Source organism: Notechis scutatus, chromosome 3 (genome assembly GCF_049901735.1).
Source record: "Notechis scutatus isolate UNSWTSFEM ecotype Mainland chromosome 3, rNotScu1.2, whole genome shotgun sequence".
NCBI classification, from domain to species: Eukaryota; Metazoa; Chordata; class Lepidosauria; order Squamata; family Elapidae; genus Notechis; species Notechis scutatus.
Window position 1 is genome coordinate 116450590 of NC_142011.1, and position 20865 is coordinate 116471454.

At 37.7% G+C, this 20865-nt stretch overlaps 1 protein-coding gene across 13 annotated transcripts in view; it reads right to left on the reverse strand.

The window, feature by feature from the left end:
- Positions 1-497: 497 nt before the first annotated feature.
- Positions 498-20865, reverse strand: part of ANKHD1 (ankyrin repeat and KH domain containing 1) — a 112288-nt gene continuing 91920 nt past the window's right edge. For 7 of the 13 annotated variants that reach the window (XM_026672582.2, XM_087961026.1, XM_087961031.1 and 4 more), the window contains 7 exons: positions 19885-20034; positions 18176-19788; positions 6697-6870; positions 5552-5803; positions 3836-4011; positions 2895-3059; positions 498-1018 (listed from right to left, as the gene is read on the reverse strand). In XM_026672582.2, coding sequence (XP_026528367.2) covers positions 959-1018; positions 2895-3059; positions 3836-4011; positions 5552-5803; positions 6697-6870; positions 18176-19788; positions 19885-20034 — 2590 coding nt within the window. In that variant the 3' untranslated portion in view covers positions 498-958. The remainder of the gene's footprint in view (positions 1019-2894; positions 3060-3835; positions 4012-5551; positions 5804-6696; positions 6871-18175; positions 19789-19884; positions 20035-20865) is intronic. The other 6 variants (XM_026672583.2, XM_087961030.1, XM_087961024.1 and 3 more) reach the window with 4 other exon arrangements.

Sequence of the window (20865 nt, forward strand, 5' to 3'; positions counted from 1 at the left end):
GAGCAACAGGTGATGGCTCGTGTGCTCAGAGATGGCGCTGCGTGCCACTTCCAGCACGCATGGCATAGGTTTGGCATCACGGGTCTACATATAATAAAAGTGCTTGAGCTTTTTTTAAAGATGTATATGAGAAATATTTTAAAATAATTGTCATTTTTTAACTTCATTTCAAAAGCACCTTAATCTGAAGTATTTCAGTGTTCTGAGCATCTGTTTTCTACATCTTTTCCTGGTGCTTTCATTAGAATTATGCTATTAAACAAACAGGGACTTCTGCATATATTTTACTCATAGTTCAATCTGATGGCCTCATTTAGCAAGATCCAATAGTTGTTAATATAATTAACAGTGATGAATTGAGGAAAACGTTTAAGAAATTTGCAAATATTATACTAACTTATCCAGGCAAAAAAGTTTTAATTCTCAGATTCAAATGCAAATACACCACTGAGTATTAGCATTCAATCAATATATTATTAAGATTAGTACACAAAATCTTGTAATGTTCATCTTTTTATTGAATATTCAGGTAAATATTTCACATTAATACAGGCTACATAAAGTAGAGCCACTATACGACATGAAATTTACTCAACATTTTTCCTTTTAAGTATGTAAACAATTATACATGTATTTACCACCCTAAAAGGTTGAAATCATGTAATCACCTAGTTCTCTGTTGCATACAAGTAGCATTCAGTAGTGTTTAGCCAAAAGCACTAGCTTTATCCGATTTGAATTCAAATGGCTAAACTAACTGGAGAACAGAATCAGCTGAATAGGTAACTCATTTTGTTCTTATAACAATGGGCCAACAAGTTTCCCTTGTAATAGCCCACAGTGGAAAAAATAGTTTAGTTAGGCACATTAAAAAAAATCCCAAGTTCTTCCAAGGTCAGACTTCTCCAAACAAAGTTTTTAAAAAAGTAAAAGGAAAGGAAATATAGACCCTCTTAGATTAGTTGACATATTTGAGGTGCATGTTTCCAATGTGAGGTGCCCAGGTACCAGGCCAAATCTAAAATGGGAAAAACAACATAAAACAGGGTATTAATTTCATGTAATTCTTGGAACAACACTGCAAAGAACTAAAGAAAATTACACTTAGAAGATCCCAACCCTAAGTACCCAGCTTAACTAAGCTTGATTCCAATTCAAAACTCCAAGGATATACGAATACAGTGTGGTTAAGATTTCAGTAAGAATTTTGAAAAGCCTATTTCTTGGCAAGATAGAACAATGTGGGACAGACCATACCACACCCACAGATAGATTTGCAGTTGGCTAATCCAACTGCCCTCAATATGTGGTTCTCAAAGAAAAAACATCTAAGTGCAGGGAAGCATGCAGTAGGGATTCTCATGGTTCTGTTCAGGCCCAGTACTCTTTCAACATTTTCATAAATGCTGTAGATCAGGGGTGTCAAACTCATGGTGTCACGGCGTCATCATGTGACATATCGGGACTTTTTTCCCCTTTGCTAAACCGGGCGGGGGCAAGGCCAGCACATGATGCATCCGGGCCATGAGTTTGACACCCCTGATCTAGATGAAGTAACAGAATGGGAACTCTTGAAGTTGCATATGAAAAAAAACTTGGGGAACTGCTAACACTTCAGAAGATCAACTCAAGATTCAGAAGGATCTTGACAGACTTGAATATTGGGCCCTATCCAACAAGATGCAACTTAGTGGCAAGGTAAGTACGGTCTTGCACTTAGGCAGGAAAAACCAAATACTGGATAAGACACCACCTGGCTTAAGAGTAGAGTCTATGAGAGGGATCTGTATGTCCTGATGCAGTATTGCTTAAGTATGAGTCAGCAGTGTGCTGCAGCTGTCAAAAAAGCTAATGCAGTTTTAGGCTGCATCAACAGAGGGATAACATCAAGATCACAGAAAGTGATAGTAGCACTCTATATCACATTGGTGGAGCCATATTTGGGAACTGCATCCAGATCTGTCAGCACAATACAAGAAAGGTACTGAAAAAAACTGCACATGGAGAAGAGCAAAAAAGATGATAAAGGGTCTGGAAGATAAATCCTATGAGAAATGGTTAAAGGAACTAGGTATTTTTAGCTTAATGAAGACAAGGCTGAGGGGAGACATGATAAAGACCTTCCAATACTTTAACTGCTGCAACAGGAAAGAGGGTTGATTTATTCTCCACAGCACTTGAGAGTAGGACAAGAAGCAATGGATGAAAGTTTGTTAGGGGAGAACCAATTTGGAAATTTGAAGGAATTTCCCTACAGCAAGAACTATTAAGCAGTGGAACAGCTTGCCTCCCCAAGTTTTGAGTGCTCACTTGCTGGAGGCTTTCAAAGAGTTTGAGAACTCCCACCTTGGGCAGGAGGTTGGACTAGAAGACTTCCAACCCCTATGAAACTATGAAAAGTGACCAGATTTTAGAGACCTAATCATCATAAAATAATATTGCACTTTTAAGTAGCTCCTACCAGTTGTTACCCTTTAGTGTGACTTCATTTTAAGAGGACATGGCTTTCAGTACATTTATCCAGAAATATAATTTAAATAATCACATTGGAAGGATCTAAGCTGTGTGAGTGTGTGTACGCACCCACCCACCCACACCCACCCACCTTTGAGTCAGGTTTGATTCTTAGTGATTACCCAGACCAGTCCCTGTAGTTTCCTTTGCAAGTTTTCAGAACTGGTTTGGCAATGCCTCCTTCCTAGGTTTGAGAAAGAGGGGCTGAGCAAGGTCACCAAGCTGGCATTGTGTGTGAAATCTCTCAGTTTCTCATCTCATAGGCTCACATTTAATTTGTACTAATTTGCATGAGCTTGGAAAACAGAAATAATCTCTGCTCTCATGCTCAATTTTATTATTTCATACAAAACTTTGAACTTAAAAGATGATTACTGCACCTGCTGAGCATCAGTACATTCTGCTGAATTTTGAACAACCTTTATCATGGGATTCCATGCTGGATCTGGAGTATGGAGTCCATTGAAAAGAGGACCACCTGGTCCATCAGCAAGCTGAGGATGAGAGGGTATTATAGTGCCTCCATACATGGAAATTGGTAGGCCCTGGAATAGGAAAGAAGTATTAATTTACATCTAACAGGACAGAACCTGGCCTACAATTATTTATAATAAGTAAAGATACAAAGATATAAGCTTATTCCAAAGCATTTTACAACAGAATGAGACAATGGAAGAAGTCTATAACATTCTAAAAGGTTAGGAAACACACAAAAAGGCTAAGAGTATTCCTCAGATTTTCATATAATTTAAAGGTACATTTCAAACCTGTTTCAGATGGAGATGCATTTTCCATATAGGGCCAATTTATTTTCATTTTTGTGAAACTAATATAACTCAATAAAGACCTGTTCATTTGGCTGATTCCCCAATTCCTTCCTCTAAACTAAGATTCCAAAGCTTCTTTGGAAAATTTTATTTCTAATAATAAAAGGATTCTGGAGAATTGCAGCACTTTTGGGGACAGGACAGCAATGAATGATCTTTCCCCATCAATGCATTCTTAAATACACCTATTTTCCTGAGCATCCTTGCCCACTTTGGATTTGAATATTGCCTTTTCTTAGAATATCATAACACCTGATTGCCCTTTTAAAACTGGATAATATTGTATTATCTCCGTAAATGTAATGATTGGAGGAAAAGTTTAAAATTTATTTAGGTAACTGTCTGAGATAGAAAATTTCAATGAAAATACTCTCACAAAAAGAATGGAAATGAAATGAAACTTATTAACTCTACTGTAGACATTTTGTAGAAAATGCAGCATGTGCGTGAGAAAATATAATTAAAAATACATTGAAAAATACACTAAAATGTACTTTAGAGAAATCCACAAAACTGTTTGGCATAGGCTGCTGGAAAATATTTGAGGGAGCCACTATTCCAGAATCATCTCTCTCCATTGGTTGATGTTGGGAAAAAGTGCCTGGATCAGAGAGTTGCTGATGCACCGCGTGATTTCCCATTACAGGCTGGGACCAACTGGATAGGCCTTCTAAAAAGACAAAAAAAGCACATTAAAAATTGGACAAAAGCCTGGAAATCCTTTTGTAGTTTCATCTGTAATCTTATTATGAAAATAGAAATGTCATTTTTTCCAATCTTTGCTGAGATAATTTCATACTAGCAGCTAAAAATAGCTTCTTGATTGCAATGCAGTAATCTTTTCTGTCAAGGAGCACATATGCTACTTAAAAGACAGTACTTTGTCTCTTTAGTGAAAATGTTTGCAGTAGTTAAAAAAGAAAAACTCCAGCTATCAGCAGACAGATCTTTCTTCGTCTTACTTTATTGCACCTCAAAGAAACAAAGTCTTCCTTCTTTTCCTGTTATCTAAAAATCCAAAATGTGGTTTTTCTTCCATCTCCCAAAGTCTTTTTCCTTGTGTCATCTTCTGTTGTGTCCTAACTTCTTAAACAAGCTGACTTTCTTACACTTACATTTCTTCATCTACCTCAGCAACTCTTTTTCTAAGGAACACTCCTCTAGTCTCTTATGGGATATTTTTACCACCTTTTTATACTTGGAAAGAAATGGTGCAAGTGAATATAATGAAGCCCTGCAAGATGCTTAAGTGTATCTTACAGTTACAGAAAAAGCTAAAAATCCACAAAATATTTTTGGTTCTCTATGTACAAGTAGTCCTCAACTTCAACACTTCATTCAGTGACCATTCAAAACTTATAATGGCACTGAAAAAAATGACATGTTCATTTTTCACACTTGCGACAATTGTGACATCCCCATGGTCATGTGATCAAAATTCAGATGCTTGCAACTGACTCATATTTAAGATGGTTGCTGTGTCCCAGGGTCGTGTAAATGCCTTCGGCAACATTCTTTTTTTAAATATTTTTTTTCTGATTTTATTATTTTATTATTTTATAGTATAAAATACAAAGATACAAAAACAAGTTATAGGAAAAATAGGGAAGGGAAAACGGAAGGGAAGAGTCTAGAAAAGAAGGGAAAAGTAAGAAAAGGTATTGACTTCCGACTCCCTTTAGTGCAGTAAAATAAGATAGTTACATCAAACCTCAACTTTTTATTTTTATATAATAGTATAAACTAGTCACATCTATATCAACAAATATATCTAATTGGTAAAACCTAAAATCAAAATTTCAATTTTTTTTCCACCTCAAGCACAAAATCCAGAAGTGGTTTCCAAATAGAACCAAAAGTAGTTATGCTTTTTTTCTTTTATCAAAGCAGACAATTTATCCCCTCTCTGCAAACTCCACTGACTTTTGCAGCCATTTGTCCATTGTGGGGATCAAAGTGTCCTTCCATTTTTGTGCCTTTGGAAACATTTTGACAAGCAAAGTCAATGGGAAAACCCAATTTACTTACTAATAACAATTACAGTGATTCACTTTAACTGTGATCAGAAAGGTCAAAAATGGGGCAAAACTCATTTAAGAAATGCCTTACTTAGCAACAGACATTTGGGGTTCAATTTTGATTGTAAGCTGAGGACTACTTGTATTAGTCTCCAAGAATTAGCTTTCCATTCTTCTTAAATATGATCTCACCTGAAACATTGTTAACGCCAAATGACCAGATGCCACTGTGTCCTACAGGAGCTGTGAAGTTGTTTCCCAGGGGCGTGGGGGTTACAGAACCTCCTTGCCTAATTCTAGCAAGTCGTTCTGTTCCAATAGGTGGTGGCACCTTTCGATCTTGACTTGTGCTCCCTGATTTTGGCTGTCCCAGATTAGAAGGTGCAGATACAGCTGAAAGAGGAGAAGATGATCCCGAGGAAACTGATGGAATAGGTGATTCACCTGATGGAAAAACAGTTCTCTTGCTTTATTAAATATGAAGGCTTATCTAAAAATAGTTCATTTTCTCCTTATGGGAAAGATATGTATTTTACAACTGTTGCTAGTACTGAAGTATTTTGAAAGAAATTTTAAAAAATCCTTTTATTTCTAATTTAGCAAACATAAGGATAAGCTGTTTAATGAATGGAACAGGTCTCCACAATGCAATTCATAGCTTTTATCCGGCAATAAAGTTGTACGAATTATTTCAGGGGTGGATAGCATTTATGCTGGAGCCTATGTTTTGATTTAATTTCAATGCCAGTAGCAGATGGGGCTGGAGGCCAAACCAGCAGAGATGCCCCACCTCTTCTCATCATTCACACCAATTCTTCATGATTGTGTTGGTGATATCAGGTTTTAACCTTTCCTTTTCTTTAATTGGTCAGTGAATAACTGAGCAAAAACAGAAGAATAAAGAAGAGGTGGTTGACAAGCCAGAGATTGCTTCAGACTCACTAATTATATCTCTGATTATACATTCTTCAGTGACAAGATACTTGAGATTCAGTTCATAGGTTCAATGTATAACTTTAAGATTAAGTTTGCTCCAGTAGTAACTTACAAATTTGAAGGAAAAATCCATAGAATTGCCCATTACTTTTAGTTTTTAAAGCTTTAACTATCCTGCAAAAAAGGATAATTAAAGAAAGCATATCCTTTATATTTTAATGACAATATTTGAATAAAGGACTTGCTTTATCTAGCCCTTCAGTCTCAAACAGAGTTCAGATTTAAGGATAACAGTTTAATTCTATTTAGAAATCTTCTCTCTTTTAGCTGCCAGTTTCCCTCATCAATCAAACAAAATCACACAATAAGCAAAAAGGCTATAGGAACAGAATCAGACAAACCATCAAAGCTCCTACATGAATTTGTAGCACTTGTCCAAGGATGGGGAGAAAAATGTTGCCTGTTAAAACTGGGAGTCCCAACAGGTCCTTGAAGATAAACCCGTGCCCCTTGAATGTTTGCAGAAAAACCTGCCATAGGTGTTGAAGAAGAATTTGATGAACTGCTGGATGGATCTAGAGGAGGAAAATCTAAAATTAGTTCAAGCATATTTGAGAAAATAAATCCAGAGATCAAGAATACATTATCTGTTGTATAACTTACATGAAGTTCAGGAAAAAATATTGAGAGAACACAACACAAATCTTGGAACAGTGAGTTGGGTGGTATACAAATTTAATCTCTCTCACTGAAATGTAATTACTTAAAGAGCATTTAGAAAGATATTTAAGAAGCATCTTGCTCTGAATTGTTTACCAAAATACTATATCCCTCATAGTTACATTTAAGATAGAAAAAGAAACATATGTATACAATACAAAACTGTACATGGCAAGCTAAGATACAAAAACTGGTATTATCAAGTTTGTAGTCAAAATTTTAAATAACCATTGATCTTGAGAAGACACAGATGCATGCAACTTGCAATTTTAATTTTTCTTCATAGTGGGACAGCTATATTAATCAGATCTAACTGCAAATATTTTGATGTATACGTTCACATTTTTCAGTCTACATATTAATAAGTTAATAGAAATAATAATATTACAGAGTTCGTATGGAGAAAGATCAGCTCAAAATTACATTTCTTGCTATGGTACAGCAGACATTATTTCAGAAGCTGGGAGCTGCAACTCAACTTCCAATCTCACAAAGGACCACCAAAAGTAATCTGTGAGCTTTGACATAATTGCAAGGAGTGTGTCTATATTGTTTGGCCTTTTGAAAAGGGGGATTAACTCCCAAAAGTACACCTTCTTGTCACTGATTGGGCTAAATATAATCAATCTGTGTAAGATATTTTGCTTTCATATTAAATCAGAAACAAATAAACTCTAAATGGCTAATTTTCAGCATAGTTTGCTGTTTGTTCTTTTTAATATCTGTAAATGAGCACAAGGTGAATGTTAGAAAGATTTGGAATTAATTCTGCAATTCTACTTTATATGAATTACATCAAGCTGAGTTGGGGAGTGTTATGTACACAAGCCTTCTATACCTTGAGTCATATATGGATATTTTCATTTCATTATGTGAGCATTTATAGAAGTACTGACTGTGATTCAAGAAGGAAGACTGTGTATGATACACACACTATAAAAACATACGCATGGAATGACATAATTAATAAGGGCCTATTAGATTTTAGGAACAATAATAACCTGTTTCCTCTCACATGCTACTGGGAATGAAACACTGAGAACTTTCTACAAAGAGGACCTCAGTTTTGATATGATGAAAGCATTAATTCCTGTTTTATGCTGCTTGTCCTTTCTCAAAATTTAGTTTGTGCCACTAAAATAACATGAGCTTACATAAAGCACATACATTAAGGAATGTTTTAAGAGTCTGGCAGGACCCTGAGAGATACCAATTATTTCAGTTCCAATATTGATATGGTGGGATAAAGATAACAAATTGACCACTTAGCAAGGATTGTGAGAATGCATAAACTGGTTGAAGAACCAGAGTTATTGAAAATTAACATGATTATTTTTCATGATCTCTGAGGATCATACATCAGATGATAGCAGGCTTACATAAGGGGATATATAATAAGATCAAGAACAAATCTCTTTATGAAAGGAAACAGTAGTGCTTGTATGGACAGCTATATAATGATAAATGAAAAAAGGTGGAATATTCCATACAGCTGTCTGGCAGATGTATTGTGGTGATACACCTTTGACAATGGCAGCATGCACAGTAGCTGCTCTCAAATGGCCCTTAGGCATAGAAAAAAGGAACTAATGCATCAGAAGGTAACTACTAATTTGTGTCCATAACCAAAGGAAAATAATAGGTAGAAATTAGTTTTCTAGTGTAGAAAAAAAACATGATGAAAAAGCTGTAACATGCAAAAAGATTTGATCTGATTAAAAGGATATGATAAACATTTAAGTGGTGAAACTTTTGCTGTACGTCATATGAGAAGGATAATTTCTTGGGTGATATTCAAGATGAATCCAATTTTTGGAAAGAAATTTCAGTTCTGAGTCTTCATGACAGTTTGAAAAAGTGAATCAAGCACAGAGTTCATTGATTTAGCAAATAAAATTGATTACTAGCACTAAAAACATTTCATACCAAACAAACAGCAGTTATCACAGGCTGAAATGATGTGGCAGTCTGCAGAATAAATAAACCGAAAATGCCAGAATGTGATTCACTTCAGAAATAAGGAATATAATTTTTATGGTCCAGATCAAAGATTTCATGCCAAAGGTTGGGAGAAAAACTCAAAATTCTGATTTAAGGTAGATACTGTCAAATAAACTTTGGAATAACATAGATCTATGGATGATTTTCATGTATTTATAGTAAAGTTTTGAAACTGGAGTGGAAGTTTTTCTAGAGGTCTTTGGAATCACTTGAATGGTATACACAGTGCAAGACTATAGGGTCAACAAAGATTTATGTTATCGCATAACTGCTCTTGAATATATGTAATTATTTTATTGTGGTTACATATCTAGATCCCTGTATTGGGCAAAACAGTAACTGCAGATTTGTCAGGACCGTCACAAAAATCACTCGATTCTGATTATAAATATTTGTTAGTATTTGAGTAATTACACAAAAAGTCTGCTTGTAGACACTTCAAGATTTGCCTATTTTTAAATTTACATCTGATCAAGTCATTACTGATTCCCAGAAGATTTTAAATCATTATCCTTGCCAGAATTTCAAGAATATACAGTAATTGTTTTACACATCCATTTTTAAGGATTATTGTACTTTTTCCTCACACCAATGATTGGTTATTCTTCCTTTCTGAAAATCTATTTGCATTCAGTGGTTTTCTTGACATTTCATCAAAATTTCTGAGGGCTTCCTGCAACTCCTAATCTTATCCAGGGCAATTCTAGCTGTGTTTACTAGAATACATAATATGACTGTCTAAAGCATGATATAGTCTGGTGACATATTTTCCACTAACAAATCTTATTAATTTAAGCTCATGAAGGCCTTTCCATAAATTGAATAAAGGGTTCTTGGGCTATTGGCCAAAAGTGGGATTCATTCAAACAAGATGAGATGCAACACAAGGAGGAAATGAGCGGAACTTTAAACGCAATGGCGCTGATGTTTCAAAGCATAAAGGATATTATACAGAAAGAACATAAGGCAACTGGGGAATTAATAGATGGCATAGACCAAAAACTGGAAAGTATTATACAAGGGATAATGAATAAAAACCAAGATACTCAGGAAAAGGAGAAGCCAGCAGAAGGAATGAAGGGAAAAGCAGAATCGGGAAATCAGTGAAAAGAAGATAACAAGGAGGAGATACCAATAACATTAACAACGATTGATGAATTTAACCAGAGGGGAAACACTTCAAGAGATCTAAAACAGAGAATTGGAAAAGCAGGAAGATGCTTTGGGAATGGAGATAGGGGTTAGAGCAAATGGTCACAGTTAGAGAATGGAAGAAAGTAGGGATGGGAGAAATATTTAGATTGAACAGTCAGGATATAGACATAGATGTAGATAGAGTCAAAGATCCAAGAGATGAATATGGGAGGCAAGTCAAAAAAAGAATTAGATTTAAAATACTGATGCAGACAAGAAATGGATATAAAAAAGAAAAAAAAGATTTTTATTTAAGAACATATTTTAACATAAACATGTGTATTAACATTAGAATTATATAGAATATGAATAGGATTATTTTGTATATATTGTGATAGGTACTAGAATAATATATTGAAATACTGAACAATGAAATAATAATGATGAAATAAGGAAGGACAATATTTTAATATAGATAGATGTGGAGAGTGGAATACTGTACATATGAGTAAGAATTAAGTATTAAAAATTGGAAAATTAGAGATTGAATGATGGTACTAATGAAATAATGAATATATTTTAATATAAACAGGTATATTAATAGCAGAATCATACAAACTGGATGAATGTATACAATATGAATAGAATCATTCTGTATGTTTAAATAATATTGTGAATGGTATCAGAATTGAATAGGGCAACACTGAATAATGAAATAATGATGAATTAAACTATTAAAGCAGCTGAGAGATGACAACCAGAAAGGAAACGTCTTTTAATATAATGGTGACATAAATAAGATAGAATAGAGACAGAAATAAGAGAAAAGGGAATAACAGTATACCCATTTTTATATAATAAGATAAATGTAATAACAAGAGGGAGATTTAGAAATTGAATGGCGATAATATCAGGTATGTTTAAACAATATGAAATAATGAAATATTATAATCTACTATAAATGTGTATTATTATTAGAAATATATAAGCTGGATAAATGTAATAATCATGAGTAATAATATTTTTATTTGTACCAAAATTTTATGGCACCCAGGTGTCACACTGTTCATACACTGATGTGTGTATGTAATATAAAACAAAAAACTTGACCAAAAAAAGAAAAGAATAGTTGGTGAGTCAAAATACCACCTGTGAAGCTCAAGACACGTTTTGGAACCAAGAAAGCACTCCCTAAATATCTTAAAAAAGAAAATTACCTTGGAAGGCAACTACAGTTGCCATTTTCTTAAATATAAAAGCAGTATTAACCACTGGTGGCTATTTTTCCATGACTTGATAAAGATAGAACTAGGCATAGAATTGCCTAGAAAAAGCAGATGTGGAAATCTTAGTGTTCCCTGACTCTCTTGAAAAAAAATATAAACATTACTTCAGATTTACCAAACTCTGGTGCCCTATCTAGAGAAAATTCAATGTATGTTACAGCTTATAATAACGACATTCCTGTAAGTATGATAATATTGAGCAAAAACACCCGAGAACTCTAGCATGAAAGAATGGTTAGGAAGTAGGACTGCTTTGTCCATGCCACCTTCCTCTACCAATTCAAACAATTTCTGGCAGGAAATACAGTTTTACTTTACTTAACTGAACAAGTTGCCAAGGAGTTCATGGGAGAATTCATGACAGTCAATGTTGAGAATATCTGTGTACTGGGGAAGCTTCAGAAAAAACACCCTATAAAAGGTCCATTTAAAATGTGGGTGAACTTACTCTTTATCCTCTCCTTAGAAATATTATTAACAAACATTAGAAGAAATAAAGAAATTATGGGGATTACAATCAGAAGAGTATAAAATACAAGCATTTGCCGATGATATAGTATTTTTTCTAGAGGAACTGGATGAAACTGGGACTGCTTTTAATAAGAGAAATTGAAGAATTCGGTAAAGTAGTGGGATTTAAAATAAATAGAAACAAAAGAAAGATATTAACCAAAACTATGACGGTCAAACAAAAAAAGGAATTAGAGGAACATTTGGGAATGCAGGTAGTTAAAAAGGTAAAATATCTTGGTATTTGGCTAACATCAAGATGTCCCTCAATTAAACAAAATAACTATAATAAATTAATGATGCAGATAAAAAAGGAATTGGAAACATGGGGGAAATTCCATTAATGAGAAGAATTGCAACAGTTAAAATAACTGTACTACCAAAAATACTATATCTATTCCAAAGTGTACCGATAAAATTAGACAATTTTTTTTTTTGGGGGGGGGGGAGGGAGGGATTAAATAAAATAATAGCTAATTTCATTTGGGCCGGGAAAAATCTAGAATTAAAATGAAATTGTTGCAGGATTAAAAAAAAGAGGGGTGGCTTTGGACTTCCAGACTGGAGACATACTATCAGGCAGCAGCTCTGGTATGGATAAAAGATTGGATCAACCTAGAGAACAAAAGGATATTACTAATAGAAGGACACAACCTGCAAAGAGGGTGGCATAGTTTCCTATGGGAAGGGAAAAATAAACAACACTTTCAAAGGCATCAGATCAGGGATGCACTTATTCAAGGTACAGGCAAGGTACAGAAAAGATAAGGAAGAATATGGATTTTACATGAACCAACAACAATTAGATAAAATTAGATAAAATAAAAACAGAGAAAAAGATGATATCTAAATTATATAATTATTTTCTTTTGAGCTTCAAAATGGAAGAAGAGGTATTCAAAGAAACAATGATAGTCTGGGCGAAAAATGTGGGACACAATATAGAATTGGAATATTGGGAAAAATGTGGGAGAAGAATTATAGATTAACATTATCTACAGGATATAAAGAAAATATGTACAAAATGTTTTATAGGTGGCATTTACCCCCCCGCCACATTGGCAAAGATGTTTGCAACCCAAAACCCAGAATGCTGGAAATGTAAGAACAAACAGGGTACATATTTTCACATGTGGTGGACCTGCTCGAAAGCAAAAAAGTATAGGAGTAAGATCCGAAAGTGGTTAGAAGAAATAACAAAATAAAAAATTGAATTTCGACCAGAACTGTTCCTACTAGGCATAATTAAGGGAGAATATAGCAAGACACATAATAACTGCTGCTAGGATTACACACAGCACTGGAAACAGGGAGATATACCACAAGAGGGAGCAGTGGTAAGAAAAATTCTAGACTGCATGGAAATGGACAGGCTGACTCTAGAGTTAAAGAATAGAGAGGAATTGATGTATTATTCAATCTGGGACGCCTGGTATATATGGTTTGATAATAGAAAGAAAAGTAATACTGTAACTAATTAAAGAATATGAAGCTATATGTACTGAATGTAGAATTAACAGAAAATGTATTATGTAACAAGTGATATATATAAGGAAGGAGTAAGGAATAGAGAATTAATAGAAAAATTAATATGTAATAACCGTAATGTAATAGAAAATTAAGTACAGAAATATGGTAAAGAAATGTTAATGATGTCTTCAACGTTGTAATTGTTTTTTTTTTAATTGTTGGAAAAAATTGAATGAAGTTTGTTAAAAAAAATAAAAATAAAATGTGGGTGAAATATAAACAATTCTGTGTATTTGCTGTTTATACAATGGAGGCCCTTAAAGTTTCCTCCTGCAGAAGCAGCAAAATCATGTTTGTCAGATCTGAGGCTAGGCTCTTTTCTTCACATCACTTATCTATCATCTGCATCTCTATAATTGCCTGGTGTGGTTCTGCAACCCAACAGGACAGACAGACTTCAGAGGATAATTAGGACTGCAGAAAAAAACAATTACTACCCACCTGCCTTCAATCGAGGACCTGTATACTGCACGAGCCAAAAAGAGGGCTGTGAAAATATTTACAGACCCCTCACATCCCAGACATAAACTGTTTCAATTCCTATCCTCAAAACGACGCTATAGAGCACTGCACACCAGAACTAGACACAAGAACAGTTTTTTCCCCGAAAGCCATCACTCTGCTAAACAAATAATTCCCTCAACACTGTTCAACTATTTACAAAGTCTGCACTACTATTACTATTAATCTTCTCATCACTCCTTATCACCCATCCCCTCCCACTTGTGCCTGTATAACTGTAACTTTGTCACTTGTATCTTTACGATTTATACTGTTTGTTTCCTAGTATGATTTGATTGCTTATTGTACCCTATGACTATCATTAAGTGTTGTACCTTATGATTCTTGACGAATGTATCTTTTCTTTTATGTATACTGAGAGCATTTGCACCAAGACGAATTCCTTGTGTGTCTAATCACACTTGGCCAATAAAGAAATCTAATCTAATCTAATCTAATCTAATCTATTCTAGCAACGTTTTACTTTTAAATCACAGGTTTATCTGTTTTGGCTGTCCTTTTTGCTAAGCACTTTCTGAAGTGTCTCTGTAATCTACAGTGGACATAAAATGTCTACATACTCCTGTTAAAATACCAGGATTTTAAGATGTAGAAAAATCAGACCAAGATAAAACACTTCAGAATTTTTTTCCACTTTTAATATAACTTAGAAGCTGCACGATTCAATTGAAAAACAAACTGAAATATTTTAGGGGGGGAAAACAACAAAAAAGTTACAATAATGTGGCTGCGTAAGTGCGCACACCCTTCAACTAATACTTCGTTAAAGCATCTTTTGATTTTATGACAACTTACCCAAAATTAGGCGAAGGCACAACGCAGGCAAGTTGGATGGTGTGCATACCAGGTAAGGAGTGAGGGGGCGGGGCAGGTGGGGAGTGGCGGGGCCAGCCAGTGGAGTGATTTGCCAGTTCTCCGAACTGTGCAGAATGGTAACAACCGGTTCTATAGAACCAATCCAACCAGGTAGAATCCCGCCCCTGCTTCAAGGACACATGTCCTGATGCCACTAGCCAAAATAATAATTCTTCTCTGCAAGAGGACTATTAACAACTGAGAGAATGTGTATGTGTAAAATATGAAAAATTACACAGAAGAATATAGTATAGAGTATGGCTGAATGATCAGTGGACTTTATGCAGCAACATTTTCTTGCAGGTCTCAGGTGACCATGATGTTTTCCATTTTCCAGCAACAGTTCAGCAGATTTTTATCCTCCCCCCCTTTCCCCCCCATTGTGAACTTTTTAAATAGGAAATCGGCCTCAAAGCATCCTTCTCCATACTAGACCAGCTGGACTAAAACTATTACTGCAACCACTAAGGGCTGCTTCCTAGGAATTATTCAACAGCTGGAAAGCTCTAGTTTGAGAGAGACAGCTTAACATTAATAACACAATGTATAAGTAGAGAATGACAATCAGACTGAAGAGGCAATAACAAAGTTAGACACAAATCTAAAAAGATTTAAGTAATTTCTACAAGTCAAAATTTTCATCAATTCATGGGTTTCAACTTAATTTCCATTAAATCACCTGAAATGAGATCAGCCAACTAAAAGTAGCTAAAGATCCAGCATAATACCTGTTTCCATATTTCTTTGGCTCAGGATAAGCGATAATTTCCTGCAAATAGTTTCAGGACTTTTTCAGGAGGCAATTGGACTTTCTTGTTTTTTTTCTTTGAGGACGTTTTGCTTCTCATCCAAGAAGTTTTTTCAGCTCTGACCGGACGGTGGGGAACGGAAGGATTTATATTCCTTCCAGACAGCTGGTCACCTGCATCCTTTTAGAGGGTCGCTAAAGCTCTTGGAGGTTTATCTGTTTATCTGAGTCCTTATCTGAGTAGTGTTAATGGTTCCTGTAGCCTGCAATTTTTCTGGAAATCTGTTCGTACTGTCACACTACTCGGGATGAACACGCTTTGAACGGTGTGCAAATATGAATGGATTTCCAGAAAAATCAGACTACAGGAACCATTAGCACTACTCAGGAAACCCTGAGGACACAGATAAACCTCCAAGTGTTTCAATGACCCTCTAAATAGGGGTGTCAATCCTGATTTCTTTGAGGGTTGCACCAGCATTATGGCTACCCTCAGGGGGATGGAGGAAGGGAAGCCCAATGGGTGGTTGTGCCAGGTTGGTCATAGTCAGGTTGACATTGCTTGCATGGGGGGGTGTTTGGAGGATTGGGCAAGGCTGAGGGGGATAGAGGGATCTCCAGCAGAAGGGAGCTGGACAAGGGCCTGATCCACCAGAGGAACAAAGATTGCCACAACGCACTCCAGCTGGTCACCACACTGCAACCCCTGTACCCTCTTATTATATAAAAATTATATTATTATATAAAAATCTTATTCTTCAGCAAGCCTGCTGCCTGGCCACTTGCAAAGGCCACAGCAAATGGGAAAGGCAGGGAGCCATCCCGAAGAGGCATCTGGGAGTCCGCAGCCCGCTCAGGTCAAGTGGGTCCAAGCTCTGCAAGGCACCCGATCAGTCTGCCAGATGCCTGGGTGGCTATGCAGCCTGCCAGATGTGCAGCCACCTGCTCTGTCCCAGCTGCGGCGCCCGTGGACAGATTGTGGGGTTGCAGCAAGGCAGCCCAGCCAGTCACCACCATGCTGCAGTCCCTGTGCGCTCGACCCTCCCTCAAACCTCATCCTCCAGCAAGCCTGCCCAATCGCTGGGGCCATTGGGGATGGGGGGGCAGGCAGCTGTGCATCTGGCAGGCCAGGTGACTGGGTGGGCATTTGGCAGGCCTGATCAGGTGCCTCTGCCTGCTGCTTGGAGCATCAGCTCGGCGGTCCCGGACTTGGACCCACCTGCACTATGCAGCTGCCTCTTGGGGATGAGGACTCCCCGCCTTTCCCATTCATCGGGGTCTTCGTGAGTGGGGCGATGGGCGGAAGACTCGTCCCACATATGCAGCAGAGTTAAAATATGAAGTTGGATAGCTCCAACCCCATCCTGCCAACTGCCTCCTGGCAGCAGTACCAGCAGCAGGAGAAGGTAGAGGCATTGGGGGAGGGGGGGACACACAACCCAGCTTGCCAGATGCGCCAGGCAACTGCCTGACCCACCTATCCCAGCTGTGGTGGCTGCGGGCAAGCAAAGCCAGACAGTGGGAAGGAGCATGTGGATGAGTGAGTGGCTGCCTAGCACTTCCAATGGGCTGGATCACATGCCTCCTCCCGTGTGCCTCTGCCTGCTGCTTAGGGCCAGCCTGGCAATCGCAGCGCCCCAGCCCCACCGCTGCACGTCCTCTCAGCCGGCAGGCTACTTCCGGACACCATTGGCCCCTGCACGCCTTGTGTACGCACTCCAGGGATGTCCGGGAGGGGCAGCCAATCCTCTACTGTCTCTTGAGGTGGCCCTGCAGGCCAAATCTCAGCCTTATATTTGACATGTCTGATTGAAGACTTCGTTCTTGCCTCAAACAATAAGGCTGGCACACGTGAGCGAGCTGTGAACCCCGCCCACAGAAGGTGTTGTTTCCTGTGCCTGGCCTTAGATCTGACCTGTGGGGCTGCCCTACCATCTTGGCCCCGCCTCCTGGGTATGCACCCAGGAGGCAGTGAGCGCTGGAGTCCTAGATGAAATTGAAGTGCTCAGCCTGCAGTCAGCCTGCAGGACAACACAGGCCTCAGGGATGCCAGGCCCCACGTGTGCTCACCACCTCCTGTGCATGAGCCCAGGGAGCAGGGCTTGAGGGCCCTCTCTCAGGCTCCAGGACAGCCCCGCAGATATAAGGCTGGCCGCGTTCTGGCCTGGATAGCTGCCAGCAGGTTGTAGATCGATGCCCAGTCAGCCAGGGCACTGCAGGCCAGTCCTTTGCTGCTTCCAGGGCAGCCCTGTGGGCCACATCTAACCACCTCATGTACCGGATCCAGCCTGTGGTCCTTGAGCTTGACACCCCTGCTCTAAAAGTATGAAGGTGACCAGCTATCTGCAAGGAATATAAATCCTTCCATTCCCCATTCAGTCAGAGCTAAAGAAGTTTCTTGGATGAGAATCGAAACATCTTTTTTAAAAAAAGCAAAAACAGGAAAGCCTAGTTGCCTCCTGAAAAAGCACTTTTGGGACAACCACGACCTGGATGACTAAGAATCTTTAGTTTCAATTACACTGCACAGACCACAAACTCTCCTCTTTTTCATATGGAAACTTAACAACTTACCTACAGGACTTGTTGACACTCTCTGAGAAGGAGGTCGGAACCCTGGAGCCTTAGAGTTATCAGGATGTACACTTTCCATGTGCCCCAATACAGAGTTACTCAGAAAAGTAGACTGGACAGTGAAAGACTGATCTGCTGCTGCTCTTGTGGACAGTGGGCAATCTCCCCATCCTTGGTTAGCTGGCATCTGGTTACTATCAAAAAGACTACTAAAATGATTAAAGAGTGTTGCTGGCCCAAAGGTAGGAGGCAAAGGCTTGTTTGATGGATTAATATGCATCTGAGAACCATTCATAATGTTCATGGGTGATGATAGGTGAACTGTAGTAGATGGACCTTGAGACGGTGTTAAAGGTACGGCATTTGTAACAAAAACAGACTGGGTTTCTTGATGGAGATTTGCATTTGGTACCATTGAATAAAAAGAACCTCTAGGCTGCATTCTGTGAGAAACTCTTGGTGCTGGTACAGCTAACTGAGGTAAGTTACCATTGTCCTGATTTTCTGAAGCAACCGATCTAGGTGATGATAAAGTTAATGGAGTGGATTCTGAACTTGAAGAAAAAGGCATAGTTATGGGAGGACTTAATTCAGGCATATTAGCTGGCAGTGTTTCATTTGGGACATTATCTGGAGGTGCGGGACTGCTGGATGTGCACGACTCTAGGACTCCTGGGCTGCTGCAAGACGTGATACTGCTGCTAGTAGCAATCAATGATGACACACATGCAATGCCAACAGATTGTTCTGGCGCTGATGTTTTTTCTTTGGATACTGAAACAGGAGGAATAACATCTGTTTTAAGTGCAGACTGCTGTGCCGGTGGAACATTAGAAAGTAGAAATGTAGTGGGAACATTCCCAGTATTTTCATGTGCAGGAGAAGTTGAAGGCAGTGTGCTACATGTTGTTGTCACAGTTGAGATTGCTGTTGTCATGGTACTTGTTTTAGGAATGCAAGCAAACAGCTGCTTCCTGACTGATGATGGAGTCCGATTATTTGTCACACAAAGTGGCTGAGAGGATGGAACTGCTGAAGAGACACTACCAGGACTGCTAGAAGCTAAACCTGTAGATTCAGACTGTAAAATACTACCATTCTGGTTACCTATGCGATTTGAATTGTTATGCTTTGGAGAGCTATTTGTGCTGCCTGGGTTAACTGGTCTCACTGGGAATGGTCCCCAAGTATTTGGAGAGGTTGAAAATGTTCCTCCAAACTGGGCCATAGGTAAACGAGGGTGCCGAATTTGTTGCATAGTTTGAGCAGCCAATAAAGCAAAGTGAGGATGGGAATAAGCTAAAGGTAAAGAGACTGGAAAAGAAGAGCGCACGTTTGCTGGGACATTTTTGCTTAATTTGTTAGCAGACTGGAAAGTAGATAGTGTTGATGACTGAGACGTGACAAGAGATGAAGCTCCAATAGAAAATGAGTTTTTGTTTGAAGCTGAAGCAGTACTGACGCCAGATGAAAAATTGGTATGGATTGATTTAGTGCTGGAAACAGGTGTTCTTATGTGAGTTTTAGGAATTAAATCTTCCAGTTCCTTAGCAGGATCTTGAATAAGGGCATTAATAAGTTGTACTGCATATCTTGTTGATTCTGTTCCCCCCCTGAAAAAGAGAAAGTTATGTCTTTTGTAAAACACCATTTTTGTGCAGTACAATTTAATCCAACTGAAAATCAAAGCAAAATCTTATGAACTCTACCTTATGGTGATCATTCTTTCTCCATTTTTATCTTTTTGCTTGTCCACATCAATGTGAGCACCAGTAACATCTTGAATTGCTGTGATATTGCACCCACCTCTTCCCATTATTCGAGACACAACCGATGCTGGAACAGACAGCTTTTTTGACCTAAGCATTAAAAGTTGCAATTATGATTGTTGTCAGGCTTCATTATTAAAAATTTTGCACTACGGATAAATGCACAATGGGGGAGGGAGTGGACAATTTGTTGAACTTTTCAATCTATTAAACTTACAGAGCAAAACTGAAAGCACTGCTCTTTTAACTTAGTAATTACTATCAAAGGTGTTTCTAGATTTTGAAGAGAATCTTCAGTTAATTTGATTTTTTTAGTGATTACTATTAAAGCTAAGTCAAACTATTGAATTTTAGAAGACTAGCTCATCTCATCTCACTTCTCTTCTTTATTCCCAGCCAGGATCTTTACAGTTAAGGATCAAACTCCATAACCACTGTAAGTTTAAACCAAATGTTATAGTGATGTACCATATAATTTGAAAGCTGTACAGCTGTGAAATATATACATACAGTGACTGCATTTCTATATGATTACATGGGACAAGAACAATGATTAAGGGACTGGAAACTAGAGGCTGCAAAAATACAAATGAAGAGGAATTTTATAGCACTCTTCAAGTAAGAGAATATAACAGCTTGATCCTTAATGCCCATAACTTATGTCAATAAATATTTCAAAATTAAAGGCAAGCTAATTTTGACTGAATGTTAGGTGAACCTTTTAACAATAAGAGTGGATCCAACATGGAACTAGTTATCTAAAGAGATAATGGGTTCCTGGTTGTTGGAATGTGTTCAGATTAACATGGAAGGAGCAGGGTAGATTCTTGTCTGAGATGGTTTAGTTTATATTGTGATAATGATGTTGGTTAGACTTCATAGTCTAAACCTTGTGATAGAAGAATTCTAAGAGATTTTCAA